This window comes from Pantherophis guttatus, chromosome 5 (genome assembly GCF_059756535.1).
Source record: "Pantherophis guttatus breed Tessera chromosome 5, ASM5975653v1, whole genome shotgun sequence".
Classification (NCBI taxonomy): domain Eukaryota; kingdom Metazoa; phylum Chordata; class Lepidosauria; order Squamata; family Colubridae; genus Pantherophis; species Pantherophis guttatus.
In genome coordinates this window covers 96323003-96346587 of record NC_142067.1, presented here as the reverse complement: position 1 = coordinate 96346587, position 23585 = coordinate 96323003, and the positions used below count along the sequence as shown (strand labels likewise).

At 39.9% G+C, this 23585-nt stretch overlaps 1 protein-coding gene across 4 annotated transcripts in view; it reads right to left on the bottom strand.

Annotated features, from left to right (window-relative positions):
- MAP4K4 (mitogen-activated protein kinase kinase kinase kinase 4) overlaps positions 1-23585 on the bottom strand; it is a 147622-nt gene that overhangs the window by 33957 nt on the left and 90080 nt on the right. For all 4 annotated transcript variants that reach the window (XM_034419942.3, XM_034419978.3, XM_034419989.3 and 1 more), the window contains exons 8-13: positions 14874-14928; positions 13650-13728; positions 10994-11169; positions 10020-10092; positions 8055-8265; positions 1780-1941 (exon numbers count right to left, since the gene is read on the bottom strand). In XM_034419942.3, the coding sequence (XP_034275833.1) occupies positions 1780-1941; positions 8055-8265; positions 10020-10092; positions 10994-11169; positions 13650-13728; positions 14874-14928 (756 nt within the window). The remainder of the gene's footprint in view (positions 1-1779; positions 1942-8054; positions 8266-10019; positions 10093-10993; positions 11170-13649; positions 13729-14873; positions 14929-23585) is intronic.

Sequence of the window (23585 nt, the reverse complement as noted above, 5' to 3'; positions counted from 1 at the left end):
AGTATGTGGTGGTTATGACAGAACATAAAAAAACATCCACTAGAGAAAGATATAACTCCAAATGCAATTTCAGTGACACTCCAGAAGTCTGGATTCCTAAGCCAAGTCAAAATATGCAGCAACATATCCAAAGCTAAGAACATCCTGTCGTGCAAATTAATGAGGGAAAGTAAACACATGCGCTCAAACACACATGAAAAGACAGCGAACACAAAAGGAATTAATGATGCAATGCAATGGCAAAATGAGACTGCTTGAAATCTTACAAGACAAAATTAAAAAAAGGTGCATACTAGCTTGTTATACAATCCTTGCATACCCAGAATTAAGTGGCGTTAACTTTTTGTAGCGATATGGGTGTTTTTTTTTTTTTAAACAAAATCTATCAATGCCAGCAATACAGGTAGTCCTTGACACTTCACCACAATCGGGATCAGAACTTCCATGCTGAGAGATGCAGTTGATAAGTGAGTTGCACCTAATTTTAGGACATTTACTATGATCATTAAGCAAATAGTGTAATCATTAGGTGAATCCAGCTTCTCCCATTGATTTTGCTTGTAGCCCTGAGAAAGTCGTAAATAGCAATCACATGACTCTTGGTCGCTGCAATCATTGTATATACATGCTGACTGACAAGCACCAAATTCTAATCACGTGATCGCAAGGATGCTGCAATGGTTGTTAAGTGTGAGGCCCAGTCGTACGTCACTTTTTTCATTTGGGTCATAACTTTGCACAGTTGTTAAACAAAAGGTTGTAAATCATGGACTACCTGTACATTTTGGAAAATGTGTGTTAACAATACATCTCTAGCTGCATGCAAACAATGGCAGATGGTGATGCACTTCTTCAGCTACATGAAAATATGATTTCCTAAGACCCAATTAAGTTACTCAGGGAGAACATTTTTTATCTATTTTACACGACTGTCTATTACTGCACGTGTATTTCCCAAAACTAAGTTGGGAATTTTTTTTCTCCAATCTAGCTCTCTCCAAATGCATTTTCACCCAGCAGTTCTGGGAACTGCAGTTCCAAACTTTCTGGAAGATGCTAAGTTCAGGGAAGCTAAACTATACTCTTAAGTGCAGTATTTCATACAATTCTAAAACAACCTTTCTATTATTATGTATTCTGCAAAATTCCATTATATATTACGTTGTTTGACATCAAAGCCCAAATAAACTTTATAGCAGAATACAATAAATTTTAAATAGCACAGAGATGTTCTTAGTGCTTAGTATATTTCCTGAAAATTATATACTTTCTGTCCCCACTTTCTGTCTTATATACAAATAATATTTCAAACAGGCAAGATTCATGTATGAGACTGAGAAACTAATGTAGTTTTTTTCAAAGATCCAATATTGATAAATTTTGAAAAATGAATGCATTTAATTCATTTAAATTAAGTCATTTGCTTCAGTATAAGTAAATGAAGTAAGTCTATTACTATATTTACATGTTGTGACTTTGTGGAAGAAACTTACTTCCCAGAATCAGAAAGACGAAGGAATCCATCATAAAACACTGGTTCAGATTTTCAGATCTGATTGGTTCAGATTTTCCCATATTCCTAACCAGGTCCCCCAAATTAGTCTACTATACTGCTACATATCCTAGTCATATAGGCAATGACTATACTAACACACTACCCAGACTGATGGAAGGTATTTTTTTAGTTTGTATCCAGTAGTTTCCTTAATGTTTCCTATAGTAAAGAAAAGAAAGGAAGAGAAAACCATACATAATTGATTCACGCTGTTTCAGGTTTACCTGCTCTCTCTCCACTCTTCTCTTCTCTTCCTCCGCTCTTCTCCTTTCTTCTTCTTCCTTCCGCCTTTTTTCCAGCTCCTCCAATCGTTTTTTTTCTTCCTGTTCTCTCCTCCTCTGTTCCCGTTCTTGCTGTCTTCTAACTTCACGCTCTCTTCTCTGTTGCTGCATTTCAATGGATATAAGTAATATCTTTCTTTTATCAACTGATCAAATCAGAATACAGAACCTATGGATTCTATTGCCAGCATAATCAGTAGACTGGCAATCCAGCATCATTTATTTTATTTTTTTAATAAAAGTTTTCTATTTTTTTTTAAACAAACAAACAAACAAACAAACAATACATCCCTAATCATTCAGTGTTTCATCTGGGTGCATATTTTGTGTCTTCTACTCCCTCCTCCATCATTTTGATATCATATTTCTATCATACCTTTATATTTTCATTTAGATTGTTACATCATTCTTCCCAAATTTCTTATGTTTATATTAATTCATCAATCATCTAAATTTATATATATATATATATCTTCTCTAACCATTGATATAATTGCCCCCATACTCCGATTCTTCCTTTCTTTAAATACCAATGTTAATCTATTCATTTCTGCACATTCCAATATTTTCTTAATTACTTCTCCCTCTAAAGGGATTTTCTCTGCTTTCCAATTTTGTGCAAGTACAATTCTTGCTGCAGTTACAATATGTATAATAAAATAATCCAGCATCATTTAGAAGGGTGGCAATCAAATTTTATTTTTCATTGTATCAGGATTATCTGAGTAATTTTTAGAAACGCGCTTCTACAATTACAATTACTAATATTTTAAAATCGTTGGCTACCATATGTGAAAATGTGAATACTATGATTGTATATAAGAAATCACCAAATATAAGGAAGGTAGTAAAATTGCTTCCATACAGACAATGACAATGCTGTCATCAGACACTTGTTGCTAACAATTTCATGAAGCAGCTAAACAAAGAATTTATCCTAAGCATTTGGACTAAGATGTCAGCAAATTCCACTAGTTAATTGATGGCTGATATAATGTTTGTTTTTTTCAACCTTGGCTTGCTGTTAATAATTTTATTCTATTTGGTTTTTAATTTTTGTACACCATCCAGAATAATCTAAGGTTATATTAAAAGATAAAAGTAGTTCATTTTACTCTGAAAACTGCAGGGCTAAAAGGGACAAGATCAAAACCATGAATATTTACTGACAAACTCTACTTCAGAGTCAGGAATGTCTGCAAGAATATAGACTGAAACACAGAATAATCAGTTCCTTAAGGAAATGCTTTGTGTTCGGGTGAATTAGTCTGCGCTTCATGGATTAACTGGCAGGTGATCTACAGAGAGATCACCGGAAAACAGAAATGGAGAGATGAAAGCCTTCTACTAAAAAGAAACTAAAAATATAACTAAACAGAGTCAGCAGCTATTCCTGAAACAAACTGCCATTCTTTTATCTGAGTAGAAAACTTCCTGAGGCAGCCAAAATCTTTATTCATAGAATCATGGAATATAAGGATTTGAACAGACCTTGTTCAAACCTCTTAGCTCATGAATCCACAATTACAGCATCCCTGTAGACAGTGAGCCAGCCTAAGTAATTCCAGTGAAGCAAAAACCACTATTTCACAGGATAATTTATTCTCCTGGTGAATAGTTCAAGAATAAAGAATTTTTTTCTCTCCTGATTCCAACTAAACTACTACTTTTTTTTTAGTTGAAATCCCAATTTGTCTCCTGTCTTCTGGCACAATACTGGACAATTCTTCCATTTTTCTACACGATCCTTCTTCAAATGCTTTCACAATAATCATGTTTTCCTGCAGTCTTCTCTCTCTAGTGATTCCTCATGAATTGTTCTTTTCAGCCCCTAGGACTAGAAGATCTCCAAGGTCCCTTCCAACTCTGTTATTCTATCCTGTCTTGTCCTGTCCTGTCCTTGTTTTTGTTCCATTCTGTTCTATTGTAGAATTTTGCAATCCTTATCATCTTGATTTCTCTCCAATGAATATGCTCCAGTTTGACAATCCCCATTCTAAAAAGTAGGGTTGAAGGTAACAAATCCACTTATGTGTAGTGTTATGTGTCTATTATACTGCTTTTGCCTGATGCCTGTTGCTATTTGCAAATTGAATCATTGTCCCCTTGAAGCACCAATACTACTAGACAGAACAGGAACAGAGTCTACTATGTTTGCCTATATAAAGACTGTAGTGGTGTTGTCCCTCACTGTTCATACTTGGCTGTGGTGAAACAACATAGTCTTACTTTGATACGGTCATGGAAGTGTTCTGATTTGCTCTGTCAAACTAAAAGGCCACCCAAATTCAACTGAATGAAGGAATTCATGGGCTTCAGAATACTTCTGACCAGTACAGAGGTTTCTCTCAGACTATTCATGTAGCACTAACTGACATAGTGTGGAAGACTTTTGGCATGTTGTGAGAGTGGACCAGGCTAGACACCCTTAGTGCACACTGATGGCAATCCTAGAACATTTGCTGAAACTAAATGATGAGTATAATCCCATCTACTCATAACAACTCACTCTGCCTTACTATTGGAATAACTTGATTGTTGCAGCAGATTGAAGGATCTCTTCCTTAGGATGCATGTGACTGGGAAGAGAGGAAGCAATTCTGAAAAGTAAAATCTGTTATACTGTAGAGCAGAGGTCTTCAAACATGGCAGATTTAAGGCTTGTGGACTTCAGCATAGCTGGCTGGAGAATTCTGGGAGTTGAAGTCCACAAGTCTTAAAACTGCCACGTTTGAAGACCTCTGCTGTAGAGTTTCTAAACATTATTATCTCACACTCTTCCATTTTCAATTTCTGCATTCATTTCATGGCACCACCAGTGTATAATGAAGAGAGCCTTCAGCATCAAAAGGAAGATCCTCTGCTAAAAGATGTGGTACCTGGGTTAAAACCAAAGAGTGGGACCAAGCATAAAACTGAATGGAATCACTCTTGCAAGAAATTTGGTACTACTATTTGTTGGTTTGATAAAGCTAAACTTTTTATAAGAAAAAGAACAGTAACATTTGCTTGTCCTAAGGAAAGAAATGAGCAGAAACGCCACATTTCACCAGGAAAAATGATGGTATGTGTTATGCAGGCTTGATTATTGACAACCGTAAAAGAAAAACTGCTTCCTTACATATCCTTCATCCCAGTGTATTCTCAGCCTTTTTTGTCAAAGACCAGCATACTCAGAACTGCCTTTATGAAGCATCTATCAATATAGCCTGGCAAAGGTTATTGAAAATGAAACACTACTGTCACTCTATAGACAAGACAGGAAAGACAGTTCTAGTCCTGGCTTAAAAACTAGCTACTGTGTTTCTCCGAAAATAAGACCCTGTCTTATATTTTTTTGAACCCTGAAATAAGCGCTTGACCTTATTGCCATGCACTCAAAAGCCCAATTGGGCTTATTATCAGGGGATGTCTTATTTTGGGGGAAACAGGGTAGTTAAAATATCAGATCTTATTTCAGTAGTTGGAACTGTTTGAAGACTGCACCTAAATCATTAGCTGAATAATAGGTGTTAAATATCAGCTCCTTCTTCAGTTGAACAAAAGGTAGATTTAGACTGATGAGTCTGAGTAACAGACAAAAGTATAATCTAAAATATAACAAGTCATAGTGGTTATTCTGTTGCTGCTTCTCAGCCACATAATATAGAAAGTACCAATATCAATAGATCAAGGTTTACTTGCAGACATGAGATATGGGAGATAGTAGTAAGACCAGATGTTAGAAAGTGGAGTCTTCTCAAATACTGAGGTACCTCTTGCCACCATGAAACATGCACCATGCATCTGAGGTAGTTGATGCAACAGTGAATAGGAGCAGTATCAGTTACTTGCCAATCAGGTGAAGATGACAATGGAATTATCAACTTTGAATAGTTTTAGAACACTCCCAAAGTTGCTCTATAGGAGGAATTTATTATGGATTTATAGATTTATAGAATATTTTAATGCAATGATAAGCAACATTCTAAGAAAGTCCACTTTTGCATTTAGAAAGGAAAGACAGGGGTTGGCCCCAACTTGGTGGCTTTTCTGGCATGACCAACAAATCAACATGCTGAGGAACGATGCCTGAGAGAGCATAGTATACACAAGTGTTAATTCTGTGGCTCTGCTGTTAAATGAACACGCTGAAGTGCTAAATGAAGAGATAGCAAAAGCACTTAGACTTATATACTGCTTCATAGTGCATTTACAGCCCCCTCTAAGCAGTTTAGAGTCAGCATATTGCCCACAACAATCTGGGTCCTCATTTTACCAACCTTGGAAGGATGGAAGGCTGAGTCAACCTTGAGCCAGTCAGGATCGAAGTTTTGGTAGTTGGCACAGTCAGCGTGCAATACTGCATTCTAACTACTGCGCCACTATGGCTCTTAATCTGATGAAGGCTTCTGTCCTCTAAAACTGAATTAATGATTCATATATTCATAATTTTTCATCTTTTTAACAGTAATAATTGTATTCTTCCATGGGGATAAAGATTTGATTGCACTTCGAATGGAAGTGTGTGTTCACTTCTACTGTCTATTTCTCAAGGAGACCCAGGATTCAAAAGAAATGCCTATAATTTTGTTTGTCTTTGTACTTTTTGTGCTAAAATTTTTTTGGTGTCTTTTAAATATACCAGGTAGGTATATATGCCTAAATCTACATACATATTGATGAATTCTATCCTGTAACGACTTTTGAATCTGGTGAAATCATTTTTCGTTCCACAATCTCTTATGTTTTTTTAAAAGATATATTTTATAGCAGTATGCATACATGTATAAAGCACCATTTTATGGGGATGCAAGCATCTATTTGTGCTTTATTTTAATACACTCTGCAGTTACTAAAAATATGATTTAAATAATGTGTACCGTATATATTCCTACTTATACCTGGTGTTGAAAGACCAAGAAGGGATCATTCTTAAAATAAACATGGATTTATTTAGACTGAGATTGTGATACTTCAAGTGGTTCAAAATAGTATCAGTTTAAAAATAAGGGCATATTCAAATGTTTTAAGTATGTATTAATTAATCAAATTTATATTTGAATTTGTTCCTGTAGTATTTAGTTCAATAACAACTGGATAGCAACATTAGCAACTGCAGAGTCTGCAGGAAAAACAATGGGACACTACTGGGATTTTGTTCAGCCTATTTATGTAAGGCTACAAAGACAAAAATGAACATAAAAAATCTTCCAGATCAGGGAAATAGCAAATCACTTAAGAAAGTCATTTGGCATATAGTAGACTGCAAAAATGTTAATTCTCACTAACTCTTTTCAGGGATCAAAGTGAAAAAGCAAATATGAAGTTGTGTTATTTCAGATTTAACAGTAAACAAATATTGGGTAATCATTCTTATTGTATAAAACTTGCAAGTATGAAAAATCTAGGTATATATAATATTTTTGTTATTGCATTTTGTTTCCTTTTTCAACTCTTTCCTTTTCCTATTTTTTCTCTTCTGTTTGATTACATAAATAAGGGTTAAAAACGTTTTTTTAAACTGAATAATCCAGCTGCTATGTTATATAGGGATTTTTTAAAACCTGGGATTATTGTTATTACATGATTAATTTTATTTATTGAGAGCCTCGGTGGTGCAGCGGACTAAAGTGCTGTTAAGTGCTAGCACTTAGCTGCCAGCTGCCTGCAATTAGTGCAAGTTCGAATCTCACCAGGCTCAAGGTTGACTCAGCCTTCCATCCTTTCGAGGTAGGTAAATTGAGGACCCGGATTGTGGGGGCAATAAACCAACTTTGTATAGAACAACACCGCTTAGGGGGCCCCGAAAGCCCTAATAAGCAGGTATATACAAAAAAGTATGCAGGCTATTGCTATAATGCATTGTAAGCCGCCCTGAGTCTACGGAGAAGGGTGGCATATAAATTGGACTAATAAATAAATAAATGTATTTATCTACAGCCCTTATGCCACCAGAAAATCATCAAACTATTTTTTTATTCCTATCCTACCCATACCTTCATACTTAAATTCAATTTTGCAGGAGGGATTCAGTATTAAAAAAGCAAGCAAATCCTCATGGGAATTGCGGTTTCTAATACCAAACACTATTGCTCCATTGAAGAATTCTGGCACTGAGTGATAAATTCTGACGGCTTCATGCAGTCATTTAATAGATTCTAAATTCAATCCTTTGGCTCTTGAATAAAAGGCAATTAAAAAAAAAGTGTGCCTTTTCAACCTTGACCTATTTCTACCTCTTCTAGTCTCCTCCTTTGCTCTTTCTGCTGTTCAATGCGCTTTTGTCTCTCTGCCAGCAGCTGCCGCTTGTATTCCTCCTGCTCGCGGAGCTGCTGTTCCTGTAGCAGCTGTTGCCTCCGAAGAGCCTCAGAACGCTCCTTGTTTTCCTGCTGCAATCTCAGGAAGTCACGTCTGAGGGTAGATTCTCCAGGCACATTAACAATAGAACTGCATGAGACAAAAAGGTTAAGTCTAAGCAAATAACTAAACAAAGGTTGGAAACTTTTTTATTTTTACATCTTCCGTGTTTTTCTTACAAACAGTAGAAGTACAGTTATGCCATTGGAAGCATGGTAGAGAAATACAAGCGAGTCAAATCAACAGAAAACAAAGCCTCATTTTTGTTTAGAAATTTGAATATTTCAAAACTTAGAAAAGGAAAACAGAAAAATGCCTGAATTTTAGTATTTAACGGATAAAGGTAGTCCTCAAATTACAACCAAAATTGAGCCCAAACTTTCTATTGCTAAGTGACACAGTTAAGTGAGTTTTATCGCATTTTATGACCTTTCGTGCCACAGTTGTTAAGTGAATCACTGCAGTTGTTAAGTTAATAACATTGTTGTTAAGTGAATCTGGCTTCCCCATTGACTTTGCTTGTCAGAAGGTCACAAAAGGTGATCATATGATCTCAGAACACTGCAACAGTCATAACTATGAACCACTTGCCAACCATCTTAATTTTGATCATGTGACCCTTGGGATGTTGTAGCAGTCCTAAATGTGAAAAACCATCATAAGTCACATTTTTCAGTGCCATTGTAACTTTGAATACACTAAACGAACTGTTGCAAGTCAAGGACTACCTTTATTGATTATGTAGTATCGGGAAACTCTGTGTTTTGACTATTTATTGTGTCTCAAGTTAAGTTCTCAAGACATATCCAAGGTCTGAGCAGTTAAGATCTTCCTACTGAGCAATCAAAGATTTATTTAGTCCTCGACTTATGACTGTAATTGAACTGAGAATTACAGTCATAATTATGTGGTCATATATGGTAATCATCAAGCGAACCCATTTATTTGAATGAGCATTTGAATGAACCAGTAAAAAACATAATTAATTGTGATCATGTGACACACAATACACTACCTATCATAATGCTGACCTGCATGATATGTGGTCACATGAGAAGGACCAATTACAATAACCACAAAACATCCATTCTATGGCCACTGTAACTTTGACTAGTCATAAAACAACCAATCGTTAAATAATTGCTCTTTGTATCCTTTTAGAGAAGATTGCATTATAGATATTGAAGAACTTAAATAGTATTATTATATGCTGCCATTCTATAAACTACTTTAGAAAAGCATTGTTCTAATTTCTATAGTTAAAAGGCTACAACAAAGCTAAAGAGCTTCACAACTACATGGTGATTTATGCCACATAAATCATTCTCTGTGCTCTAGCTCTAAAACAGTTTCTGCAAATACCTCCAGATAGTTCGGCATGTTGGCTCAGATTATGAGTTAAAAGTATAAGACCGTGATGGTGAACCTATGGCACACGTGCCAGAGGTGGCACACAGTGCCCTTTCTATGGACACACAAGCCGTCACCCAGCTCAGCTCCACTGCAGTTGCGCAAGAGTCTCCTGCCAGCCAGGTGGTCTTCGGGTCTCTGCAACGCATGTATGGGGCGCGTGCATGGGGCCATGTGTGAATGCATGGGCACATACCTGGGCATGCATGCATGCATGGGGACCGCACACGCATTGCATTTTGGGGGTTCGTGCGCACACACTTTGGCCATTCACTCCGGAAAAAGTTAGCCATCACTGGTATAAGATATCTGAATACCAGATTATCAAAGACTCTGAGATATTTACCTATTTATCAAATTTAGATTCCATACATCTCATTCACAGAGATAGTCATAATATAGTTCTCACTAGCCCAATACCACGATTACAATACCTTGGTTCTCCTTCTTGTTCAGGCACTTCCTCCTCTTCTTCTTCACTTCCACTGTATTCATATTCTGTTTCATCTGACAGAAATTGGAAATAAACAGTTATGGCAACAAATCTTCTTCAAGCAAATTCCATGAAAAGTAATTTTGTTCACAAATAAGTCTTAAAAGCTTTCAGGAATAATATAAGTTTAAAAACTCTATAGAATTCATATGAAAAAGTGTTTTGCTATGGTTTCCTTATGAACTTTAGAGAAAAGGCCCGGAAACTCACACCAAGTTATTTATGCAACTATTATTAAAGTTGAAATTTAAGAAGACTTCACTCTTCTATGTCATTACATGATAGTGCTACTTCTCAGGTTCCTCTGTATAGTTCATATAGAATAGTCTACATCAAGGGAATAGTTTGCATACTTGCCCTTATTTAAATATTAAAATTTTATACTGGCCCGTATTTAAATATTACAGCAAGTAAGACAACTCTCTTGGTCACATGACACAGGGGATTGAAAACTAGGATCTTCATATGCAAGGTGTTAGTACCCATCATTTTTTCTACCCTCTATATAAACAGAAAACATCCATGCCAAATAGCTTTCACAATTCCTTTTTTGTTTCCAAATTAGTCTGCTATAGTGCTAGAAGTGAGGCTGGGTGAAAAAAGCACTTATCAGAAATCACAACAATCAATACACTGTATGCAGTTTCCACACATACAGTTTATCTTTGATGGTGTATAGTCTACTGTATAGTATCCATTGTACTGTTTGCTGAGTTCACATTGCAGAAAAAGTCTTTTGAATTTGCAATTCTGGCTTAACTTTTTCTTTTGATTTCCTTTGTGTCTCCCTTTTGTTCCCATCTATGTTATAAAGGAACTGCTGTCTTTATTGTTTAATTAATTAGTATATAATTAGCATAGTCTTACATTCTATGTATAGAGAAATGTGGCTCTACTTTCAAAAATAAAACATACCTTTCTCTCCTCTCTTCTTCCTTGTTCTGTCTATATGATCTTTAAGCTGGATTCTAACTTGTCTTTCATTTGGTTGATCGCGTATAAATGGATGTTTTAACAACTGCTCTGTAGAAGGTCGTTGCATATAATTTTTTACTAAACAGCCTTCTATAAAACTAAAGAACTTCTTTGACCTGAGCAAAAAATAAAATAAAATAAATAAATAAATATCACATATGTCAGTTATTTGGCCAAGTATGGATTTATCAATTAAGAATCCTCTATATGCTAAATACTATATTTATATTTAACATTTACAAATTTTAGAATAACCAGCACTATAGTCCACATGCCGGGACTCAGATAATTTGCTTCTAATCTACAAATAAAGAAATGTGAATGTTAAGGTGTCAAGAGAGGGTAATCTTAATTATATTGAAAACCACTTCTTTTGACAAGTCCTTGGAGATATTTTTCACACTACCGAAGAAAAAAAATATTTGTGGAAGAACAGACAGTTTAGCAAAATTGGATCTCCCTCGAGTCTGGGTCATTCTAATTGAGCACGGTTTTTAAAAAAATATGTGACATTATTACAGAGTGAATTAATTTTGTGAGTAAAATAGTCGTGTATGTACGTATGTACACGGTAAGAGTTGGTATTTCCCTAATCAGGCTGAATTTAAAAATTACACAGGCTAAATACCAGAATGTGCTCAAGCAATATACATGCACCAAATGAAATGAACTTCCAAGTATTGGAAAAATCAGTTCTCTGTCAAAAGAAATATTGTATTAGTCCAACTGTATTGTTTTCATTGTGTCTACATTTTACTATGTTATTTTACAACCCATTCTAAGTTAGTACATATAAGTAGTCCTCGATTTATGACCACAATTGAATCCAAAATTTCATTACTAAATGAAAGTTATTAAGTGAATTGTGCCGTTTTACGTCCTTCCTTGCCACAGTTGTTAAGTGAATCACTGTAGTTGTTAAGTTAATAACATGATTTTTAAGTGAATCTGGCTTCCTCATTGAATTTGCTTGTAAAAAGGTTGTAAAAGGGAATCACATGACCTGTGACATTGCAACTATCATAAATATGAATCAGTTGTCAAACTGAATTTTGATCACATGCCTATATAATGGCGGTAAGGGTGAAAAACAGTCATAAGTCACTTTTTTCAGTGCTGTTGTAACTTTGAATGATCACAAAATGAATTGTTGTAAGTTGGAGACTACCTGTACATGTCTATAAGGACATTACTACATGATGGTTACTGCAAATAGTGCTTTATTACTAATGAAACAGAATTCTTGGGTTAAAGAGCAGCATAACAGTTAAGTACAATTTCTTTGAAAGGAATACCATTTTTTCCATTAAGCTAGAGTGCTTGACTACAATATTACCAGCCTTTCAACTTTCTGCTTAAATTGATTAAACTATTCACAGTCTTAAAGAAAAAGGAAGCATCTCAACTTGATATCTGAGTATTTTACAGTGAACTTGGTTTTCATTTCAGTCTTCAAATTAATTCCCACTATTTTTAATATAAGATTTAAAAATCAGCAAAATCTACTTGTTAGAGTTAAATTTCATCAAAATTCTGGGTTTAATTTTCCAATGAGAATTAATGTGGCAATTTGTATAAAAGCAGTTCTACTATAAAAATATGCTAGCTGGTTTAATAATTTTCCTTCAGCTGGAAAGAAGAGTAACTACTCTTTATCTCATTTGTAATTATGATCGTGAAACCCTCACATATTTTAACAAAGCTATGTTCAAGTTGAAAATCAGTGACATTGTTGTTCTGTTTACTCTATTTTAGATAAAAAATTAAGAGAATTTTCTTTCTTTCTTCCTTTTTTTTTTAAAAAGAGAATTTCTATTAAGAAATTATAATGAATAAACTATCTGTTAGCATGTCACTATTTAATAATAATTTCTTTGAGCATTATAAATGGAAGTTATTCACCATACTTTGCACCAACATTCTTTCTCCATCTAACTTGCCCTACCATGCGATTCTGGAAGAATGCAAAAGACAAGTATCTGTTATCTGTCTGTCTTCTGTCTGTCTGTCTGTCTGTGTTTGTTTGTGTGTGTCTATGTGAGTGACTGAAAATGTCTATTTGCATATTAATTTTGTCAGGGGGTTTGTTTGTTGGGGGTGTTACTTGGAACCCTGACATATTTCTGAATACATATGCTCAGATTCACTAGCATAAAATCTTATTTTATCTCTCTGTAGGTTGCTTTTTACAAAGGTAAAGGTTTCCTCTGTCCAGTTGTGTCTGAGGTGGTGATCATCTCCATTTCTTAGCTGAAGGAACATTGTCTAAGGACATTTCTGTTGTCATGTGGCAGCATGACTATATGCCAAGGCGTATGGAACACTGTTACCTTCCCACCAAAGTGGTACCTATTTATCTACTCACATTTGCATGCTTTCAAACTTCTAAGTGGACAGGAGCTGAGGCAAGAAAAGGGAACTAGCCGTCACGTGGTGCTTGGGTCTTGAATCTGGACTGATACTGGTCTTTAACTGCTGAGCCATCACGTCCCCTTAAGTTACTTTTTAGGTCAATGTAAAGAAAGCACTGTCTTGTGAATGAAACTTCTATGGCAAAATCAGAGAAAAAGCAACCACACCAACAAATCCCACATACCATTTCTTGGACTTTAGCCGTGGAGGAGGATTTCTGGGAATAAGAAACAGGGCTCTCATTGGATGCATATCACAAAGAGCTAAAAAAAAAAGTTGCATAGTTGATTTTTCAGCTCTCTCGTATTACTGAATTATATCTACATATATTTAACATTGTAAACTAAGCAATGATGGGATTATGACAAGAACAAAAGATTATAAAAATGATAGTCCTGACAACCGTAGATCAAAGAGAGGATAGAATCGTGTTTACGCTGAGAGAGGTGCTGTGATTTCAGAGGCACCATCTGTTCTCTAAAATGCCTTAGAGCTAAGTATAACAATTACCTCTTCACATAGCCCCTGGAAATTAGAGACCAAACAGTCATTTCCTTTGCAAAACAGTATATGAGGGATTTGCCATGTGCAATAAGCTCTGTGGCATTCTATAAGCACTAAACATTAAGTCTGTTAATAACATAAAATCAGGAATCTAATAGCACCTTTTCTGACTAACAAATTTTATTCAAAGCCATAAGCTGTTGTCAACAGATGAAGGGGATCATCAAGCAATGTTGGTCATCAAGCAGTGTTGAACTGACATATATAAAACGTTTCAGGCAATCTCCCAAGGTCTCAACTGCCCACTATGTTTTTTTTTTTTAACAACAATTGTTAATTGATAAAGTAACTGTAATTTCTCCCACATGAAACATACATCTGTACAGCCAATTATCCTCCCATTCCCCCCCCATCCCTTACTTATTTTAAATTCTACATCAATCCAGACATTCCATGCATTTGATTGGACTGAAGTGAAGTGAAAGTTCATGCTTTTAAATAAAATGTGTTAGTTGGAAAAAGTGCTACCAGATTACCTATCTTTTGCCTCCACAGACCAGCACAGCCGCCTTCTTGCAATGAGTAATGGTGTTAACTGTCTCAGAATCAAATACCTCATCGGAAATTTTACATGGATTCAATATCAATTCAATAATTCTGTAATGCAGGGTTTGTTCTATTGTTTGATTTCTATTGGCTTAGCATAATCACTGCAAAATAAGGCTTTGTCACAGCTGCCTAATAATTTCTATTTATGGTACCTCATATTTTTTCTGCCTTAAGAGTGGGAAGATCATTGTGTTCCAAAATATTCCAAGGGTACATTTAGATTACAAAGAGTAAGTCAAAGAATAGGTTGCATTTCTGAAATCAGATAAATAAACAATATATATGTATCACTTACGGGGAGCGCCTTCTGCCATCTCAATGGCCGTAATGCCGCATGACCAAAGATCACTCTACAAAGGGAGACCATATGTCATCATACACATTATCCACTTTTCTCTCAGTCAATTATAACTCATATATTATAAAGGAAAAACTGGAATTACAACCTCTCCCCTTCACTGTTTTTAAATAGTTTCAGTGTTTTTAATAATTTGACTCTGAAAAAAATAAGTAACGTGTTATTTACCTATGTAAATATAAAAAATTAAAGTAACTTCCACTTCAAAGTTTATATTTCTTTCTTTCTTTCTTTCTTTTTTTTTTACAAATAATGCAAATACTTGTATTTACATGTTTTCATATAGATTTCCTATGTATCTGAAAGGGAAAACAACACTTTTCCAACCATGGATATAACATTTCTGTAAATTCTGTATCTTTCGGGTATATTTTTCTAGTAGATGTTTTTCTGATGTTCTGGATATGCAATTACTTAGAAACCAAAACCAAATTGATGGGTGTTACATCAACAGGAAAGCAAAGATTGTGCAAAATTAAACTACTAGAACATTAAATGTACTGTAAAATACTCAAGAACACTACTATAAAAAGCTTATAAATCTTTGCCAATATGTTGCTTGTTCTATTTCAAACTAAATGTAAAAATAAATTTCAAAGTACGAGATTCAAGAATGTGGACATGCTGCTCCTCAGTAGCCTACTACTGTAAATTTTTAACTAGCAAGTCTCCTAAAATATAAACTCTATTTAAAAAAAGTTTGAAAATGTGTATCAGATCTGAAACAATGCAAAGTCTCTTATCCCCAATGCAGACATAGCCAATAACAGAATAAAGCTTGAAGGCCAATACAGTCACTTAATAGCAATGAGCAAACACTGAAGAAGGAAGGAAGGAAGGAAGGAAGGAAGGAAGGAAGGAAGGAAGGAAGGAAGGAAGGAAGGCCTTTTTCTTTACTCTAATACTAACATGGGAAGTTGTAACATGCTGCACACAGCTTTCTTCAAACTAGTATCACTGAAATATGCTGGACTGTAATTCCTATCACACTCGACCAGTATGACTAAAGTAAGGAAAATTGGTAATCGTCAGTCAGAAGGTTTAATTTAATTTAATTTCTATCTGTCTTATTTGGCATTTCAGGACTGAAAAAATAAAGAAACTATCTGTCAACACAGATATAAAGAACAGCTGGAAACAACTGTACCTCAAACTATAGTTCTTTTATGAAATCTAACAGGTATCGCAGTAAAATTTTTCATTATTTCTAATGAAGTCAATTTTCTTTCAATGATCTCCATATTTATCCTATGCTATACAACAGATCATTCAGTTATAAACAGTTGATACCAATATTATTGATATCAATATTATTAATCTCCTGGCCCTCTTATTCCACATTAATGCACAGTCAAATATTAATTACCCATTGGGGAACAAAGGTGTACTTAAAAATTGTATTCAGTCTGATGTAAAATCATATTCCCCAAGGTTCTGAAATCATCTCCTCAGCAAGATGAATACTTTGTTCTAGAATTGAAAACATTAAATACCGAGTTATCTTTTCCCCACTTGTTTCCTATGATAAAGCTCAGATATTTTTGTAATTGAAGAGTTTGCTTCTTCAAAATGGTCTTGAAGAAGCAAACTCAATTTCAAAAACAAGAAATCCATGTAACATGAGAGTCTTTAAAATTTAATGTTTGAATATTCCACAGGATTCAGCTGTACAACCACAACCTCCTCCTAAAATTGATTTCATGTTCACTTAATCCCAGCTAGTTAGGACTAGTAGTTAAAACTACTGAACTAAAAATGGGAAAATTGTGAGTTCTTATACTACCCATGGAAACCAGTAACTTCTTTTTGTTCAGTTGCTTTTTTCAGTCCTAGGAACAAGGCAAGAGCAAACCACTTTTGGAAAATGGCACCAAGAAAATTGTGTAAATTTGCTAAGTAATTCCCAGGAGTCAAGTTGATTCAAAGGCCCACACATAAACCAAGTAGGAATTTAGGCCTCTGCTGTTTGAAAGGCTGCAGGAACATGAATATGGTAGGAAAATGACACCTAAGAAGGAGCATTGGCATCTCAGCAGGAGGCACCAAATAATCACTTGATTGGTGGCCCTTGAGTCCAAAAAGATTATCTTTTCTGTATCCTACAACAGAAATACTAAAAAATGAGCAACGTTTATTATCTAAAACAATAAGCTTTGACATATTTGAGATGGATCGTTGGTTCTTACCTGATACGTTCCTTCTCGTTGAGTGGAGACAGCAGCCAGCGTGGGTAGTGCCCATCCAATCAGCTTGAAGGACTGAGTCTGCCAATTATTCCTAGTCCCGCCCTTGTTGCCGGGCAGACCAGCTTTTGGCGAAGACTGGAAGACAGACTCGGTGTGTGGGACAGAGGAGAAGCCAAAGGCCGAAAAGACAGAAAGCATGACAAGTCCAGCACGAAGAAGAAAAAAGAGGAGGGTCTGGCTGCTGTCTCCACTCAACGAGAAGGAACGTATCAGGTAAGAACCAACGATCCTTCTCCATTGAGAGTGGAGACAGCAGCCAGCGTGGGACATACCCAAGTTCACTGTCCCGATGTTAGGGGGGGATCACGCTGGACCACATTATCCTCTCCGGCTATCACTCTCTGCAGAACTCGGCGACCAAATGACGCTTCGGCTGATGCAAACTGGTCGAGTTTGTAGTGTCGGATGAAAGGACCAGGGGAAGTCCACGTGGCCGCCCTACAAATCTCCAGCAAAGTCGCCTGCGTTGCCCAAGCTGCTGTCGTAGCTGCGCTGCGGGTGGAGTGAGCTGTCAATCCTGAAGGACGTGGAAGGGCTCTGACATCATAGGCCGTGGCAATAGTCTGGCGAATCCATCGACCAATGGTTGAAGACGAGACCTTACTGCCTTGAGAGGTAGGTAAGAAGGAGACAAAGAGCGACTCCGAGCGACGGAAAGGGGCCGTCCTCTTCAGGTAGATCCGCAGTGCCCGCCGGACATCAAGGGCATGCCAACGACGTTCCCGAGGGTGAGAAGGCCGGGGACAGAAATTAGGCAGGACAAGTTCCTGGGCCCGGTGAAAAACCGAGTTAATCTTTGGCACGAATGTCGGATCCAAACGGAGTATCACTCGGTCTGCATGGAAAACACAAAGGTCCGGACGGGTGGACAAGGCGGCGAGTTCAGAAATGCGACGAGCCGAAGTAATGGCCACCAAGAAGGCAACCTTGCAGGTGAGAAGTCTGAGACTGGTAGTTCGAAGCGGCTCGTATGGAGGACCCGTAAGAGACTGTAAGACGAGAGGAAGGTCCCAGGTAGGGTATCGATGCAGAGCAGGAGGACACAAGTTCTTAGCTCCCCGAAGGAAACGGCGGATCAAAGGGTGTTGGGCTAGAGAAGACAATGAGCCACAGGTAAGTACTGAAGATAAAGCTGCAACGTGCCGGCGGAGAGTGTTAGGAGAGAGACCCTGGGAAAGGCCCTTCTGCAAAAACATCAGAATATGGATAATAGACGGTTGGAGAGGAATGACACCAACTTGGTTACACCAGGTGTAGAAACTCCGCCAGGTGGCAGAGTAGATGCATTCCGTAGAAGGACGTCGGGATGATAGTAAGGTATGCACAACGTCTGCTGGAACCTGAACCTCCTCAAAGAGCACCGCTCAATCTCCAGGCGGTTAGATTGAGCCAGGCCGGGTCTGGGTGCTGTAGGGCGCCCTGTGAGAGGATATTGTCCGAGAGAGGAATGCGCCACGATGGGGTCACCGATAGGGACACGAGGTCCGCAAACCAAGGTCTCCGAGGCCAATGCGGAGCCACAAGTATCACTTCCGCTCTCTCGGAGATAATCTTGCGGATGACCCTGGGAAGGAGGGCCGTCGGGGGAAATGCGTAGAGAAGGCCCGATGGCCAAGGAGTCCGAAGGGCGTCGACGCCGGCCGCTCGAGGATGAGGGTATCGCGAGAAGAACAGCGGAAGTTGAGAGTTCTCGTGAGTCGCGAACAGGTCGATCACAGGACGGCCAAAGCGAAGAGACAGTTCCTGGAAAAGGAGCGGGAGGAGACGACATTCCGCATTGTCTATCCGCCGGCGACTCAACCAGTCCGCTTGAACATTCTCTACCCCGGAGATGTGCTCCGCCCGCAGGGAACACAGGTGGTGCTCCGCCCAGATGCCCAACGCGACAGCCAGGGTCAGAAGAGACTTCGATCTGGTGCCTCCCAGTTTGTTTAAATGAGCCTTTGCGGCGACGTTGTCCGTGAGGACAAGGACGTGGGCTCCAGAGACCAGATGGCGGAATGACTTTAGAGCAAGAAGGACAGCCTTCAGTTCCAGCCAATTGATGGGATGCCGAGCTTCCGAGGGTGTCCAAGTCCCTTGAGCCAGATGACCTTGGCAATGAACTCCCCAGCCCAGGAGACTGGCATCTGTCGTCACCACTACCCTGGAGGGTTCGAGGAAGAAGCACCCCGCCGAGAGAGCGGGGGAGTGCCACCACCTGAGGGATCTTCGTACCGCAGGAGGGAGAGGGATCGGCTTCAGTGAAGTGCCTCTGCCAGCCTTCTGTAAGGGCAAGAGAAACCATTGGAGTTCCCTGGCATGAAGCTGAGCCCAGGGAACAATAGCTATCGCAGATATCATCTTACCTAAGAGCTGAGACAAGACATAGGGGGAGACAACCCGACTCCCTTCAACCTGGGAAACTAACCTTCTCAGACTAGTCTGCCTATCGGGAGAAAGAAAGACTTTGCCTTGGAGAGTGTCAATCAGGGCACCCAAGTGAACTAATCTAGTGGAGGGGAAGAGATGACTCTTCTCCAAATTCACGGAGAAGCCGTGAGCTGCTAGCGTCTCAACCGTCAGGCGAATATCTATGGTAGCCTGATGTAAAGAAGGGGACAATAGCAGGATATCATCTAAATAACACAAGAGGCGGACTGAACGAAGTCGGAGCCGAGCCGCCAAAGCAGCCAGCACCTTCGTAAAGGTGTGAGGGGCAGAAGAAAGGCCAAATGGGAGGGCCCTATACTGGTAGTGAGCTCCGTTATAACAAAACCTCAAAAACCGTCTATGAGACGGGAGGATAGGAATATGAAGGTAGGCCTCAGTAAGGTCAATGGAAGAGAGGAGATCGCCTCGCCGAACACCGTCGAGAATAGACTTCAATGACTGCATTTTAAACCTTCGGTACACAACATATCTATTTAAACGTTTGAGGTCCAGGATAGGACGCCACCCCCCCGAAGACTTAGGAACAAGAAACACTCTCGAGTAGAATCCCAAACCCTCCTGACCGGGAGGCACAGGTTGAATTGCCCTGATAGCCAGGAGGTGCTGAACCGATGAATCCATAAGGGACCTCCTAACGGGATTACGAGAAATCGGACAGCAGACAAAGGAGTGAGGAGGGGGGGCAACGAATTCAATGGCCAACCCAGATTTTAATGTGGCGTGGACCCACTTGTCCGAGGTGGATTCCTCCCAAACAGCAGCAAAGAGACCCAATCTACCGCCAATGGGAGGGTCGAAGGGGCAATCAGCGACGGCGGCGGGCGAAACGACCTCCTCCCCCTCGAAAGGGCCGTCTGAGGTTAAAGGGACGCCCTCTGAATGACCTATCAGAAGAACCCCGCTGTCTGCTGAAAGACCCATCTCTCCTGAATGAGGGAAAGGAAGAAAAGGAGGAAGATCCCCCATCCGCACCTCGGGAAAAGGAACGAGGAGGGTAAGGCGAGAAACGGGGCGGTCCTCTCCGGAAAACAGCTGCTAACACCTTCTTTTTGTCCCTGGTTTCTGTGAGGAAAGGATCTAAAGCGTCCCCGAAAAGCTTCGTGCCCTTGAAGGGAACTGAAGCCAATCGCCACTTGTGCCTGGCATCCGCCTGCCAGTGACGGAGATACAGTAAACGACGAGCTGTGACCGCCGAAGCCAAGGACTTTGCAGAGAACTTCGCAGCATTTAGAGTAGAGTCGGCTGAAAATTGGACGGCAGCCACAATCTTATTCAGGTCTTGTCTGATACGAGCATCTCCGGGGGTTAGCTTTTCTTGCAACTGACGCAACCAGAGCAAAGTTGTTCGATTGAAGAAGGAAGCCGTAGTAGTTGCTTTAATCGCCCAGGAAGAGCTCTGAAAGGCCTTTTGAAGAACCTGATCTGATCTGCGTTCATCAGGCCGAAGACCTTCATCAGGATCGCCCGGAACATTAGAGTTAGGAAGAAGAGCTGCGACTGGAGCATCCACAGAAGGAAGTTGAAGAAGAGCCTCCAGATCCGAGGATACCTGAAAGTTCCTTTTGTCATTTGAGGAAGGGAGGGGAGCAGAGGCAGGGGACTCCCACTGTCGTTTCACTACATCCAGAAAGAGGGGAGGTGTAGGAACGGATGTTATGGGTCTAGCTGGTTCTGCGAACATTGGGTCCAAAGATCCAGAGGAAGATGAAGGTGGAGCCGGATCAGCATTTGGAGAGGATAAACGGGCCGTATTAACAGCTTTGAAGAGTAATGATTTGAATAAGGCTTGAGGAAAGAGACCTGTGAAAGCCGGCTGGTCAGGGGGAAGGTTCTCATCCTCCGATAGGTCAGAATCAGGAGCTTCCTCATCAATTAAGGCAGAAGGATGACTGTAGTGAGAAGAAGTAGGGGAGGCGGATCGAACTGAATGAGAGCATCCTTCATCGTTGCGGCCCGCTGAATAAGGAGAAACCTCTCTCACCGATCCATGTCGACTAGAGTAACCCGAACGGACGGCCAAAGACCTTTGAACCGCCAACTCGATCATTTGCTGAAGTTGATCTGGAGGCACGATAGAGTCCAAAGAGCGGGTCGGTACAGGATCAGAGGGAGGATCCACCTGTACTGGTGCTGGATCAGGGGCCAATTGATGAGAAACTGAGCCAGGACCCCACAAATTGTCGTCGGAAATGGTTACTGGACAATCCTGCAACGATAGTTGATCAGGAGTAGGCGAGTGGTGTACAGCGGCCGGGGAAGAATCAGAAGGGTCAGGTGGTTGAGGAGTGGAGGGAGCTAATTGAGCGCTTGCCTTATCGCATAATCTGGTCAAAACTTTGTCTCTACGTTTCTCCGCTTTGGAAGAGGAGGATGTCAAGTCCCGAGAGGAAGACTTGTGATGAGAACGTGAGGGTTGAGAAGACCTGGAACGAGACCTGGAATCTTCCATGACAGATTGCTGGGTAACAGACATGGAGTCTGATTGGCCAACTTCACGTGCACTGGCCTTCCGGCTGTGCTTAGACTTTGCAAGGGCCTTAGGCATGGGGCCAAGATAGATATAAAAACCTCACACACTAGACTGGGCCTCAATGGACGGACTCAGAACAGATAAGGGGGAGCGAGAGAAACTCCACGTGAGGTAGCTTTGAATAGACTGTAACTGAATAATTATAAACTAAAGGCCAAACCAATTAAGAAGGGAGCGTACCAACTCCTCAAACTGAAAAGGCGTGGTGGGAAGGCTTTTTTTGCACGTGCTGAGGGGGGAGGCAATCAATTAATCAAACAAACAGTAAGGCAATCTAGGTCACAGTCATGTGACCGTTGTAAAGCGAGAACAAGTGTGGGGGCGCGAAGCTCCACTGACGTTAAATGATAGACAGAGGCCAAACCAAATAGCTTCAACAGAGGGAGGGGGCGTGAAGCCCCACTGGCACAGTAGCAATTCCTCCTGTCTCGGGTCTTGCAGCGTTGAAGGAGGGAGGGGGGGGCGCGAAGCTCCTCTGCCGCCAGCAAGCCGCTAGCGTCCTATTTAAACTGCGTTAGATCTAGTACGAGGCGCTTTAAAAGAGGCCGCAGCTGCAGGCCACAGTAGAGCAGGGCGGGGGCGCGAAGCTCCTCAGGAGAACCGCTCAACCCGCCACGCTTCAATTCAATTAGAGAGCGGCCGCAAGAGAGGCGTTTTGGATGGAGAATGCCTCAGCCGGCCGAATTACTAGAGAAATTGCAGGCCGCTGTAAATCGCTCTCCCCAACGGCGGGAAAATCAGCGTCCAAAATGGCGGCCGCTAGAAAACGCCCGCCAAAACTGCCAAGAGTGAAGAGGGCGAGGGCGGCCAAACTGAGAGGGAGAATGGAAAAACCGCAGGGAAGAATGTCCCTCGAAGATCTCACGACCAAAGGCCCTCCCTTGGTAGAAACGAGGGCAAGGAATCCCCACGCCCCTGGCAAGCTAGGGGAGACCGGCGTTAAACGGAGGTCTATGGCAACTCACAAATTCGACGTCAGGACGGTCCAAGTCAGCCGGAGAAAGCAATCAATGTTCAAATCGGAATACTAGAGCACAGTCAACAGTCCAAGTCAAAAAAATCCGAGAGAAAATGACACTAAAGAGACGAAAAAGAGTTTAAACTAGAGAGAAGTCCCACACACCAGCCAGCGCTGAAGGACTGAGTCAAAAGCTGGTCTGTCCGGCAACAAGGGCGGGACTAGGAATAATTGGCAGACTCAGTCCTTCAAGCTGATTGGATGGGCACTACCCACGCTGGCTGCTGTCTCCACTCTCAATGGAGAATATCAGGTGTGATCTAAGATTTATTTTTCCAGGTTATGTTGGCTTATTTTGCTCCTCAATTTAATGAGAAAACTTCCTTAGTCAAAAGAAGGAATATAATGCTTTCCTTACAAAACCTTAATGATTATTTATGAAATAAAGACATTTGTTTCCAAAACTAATGCATGAAAGTACA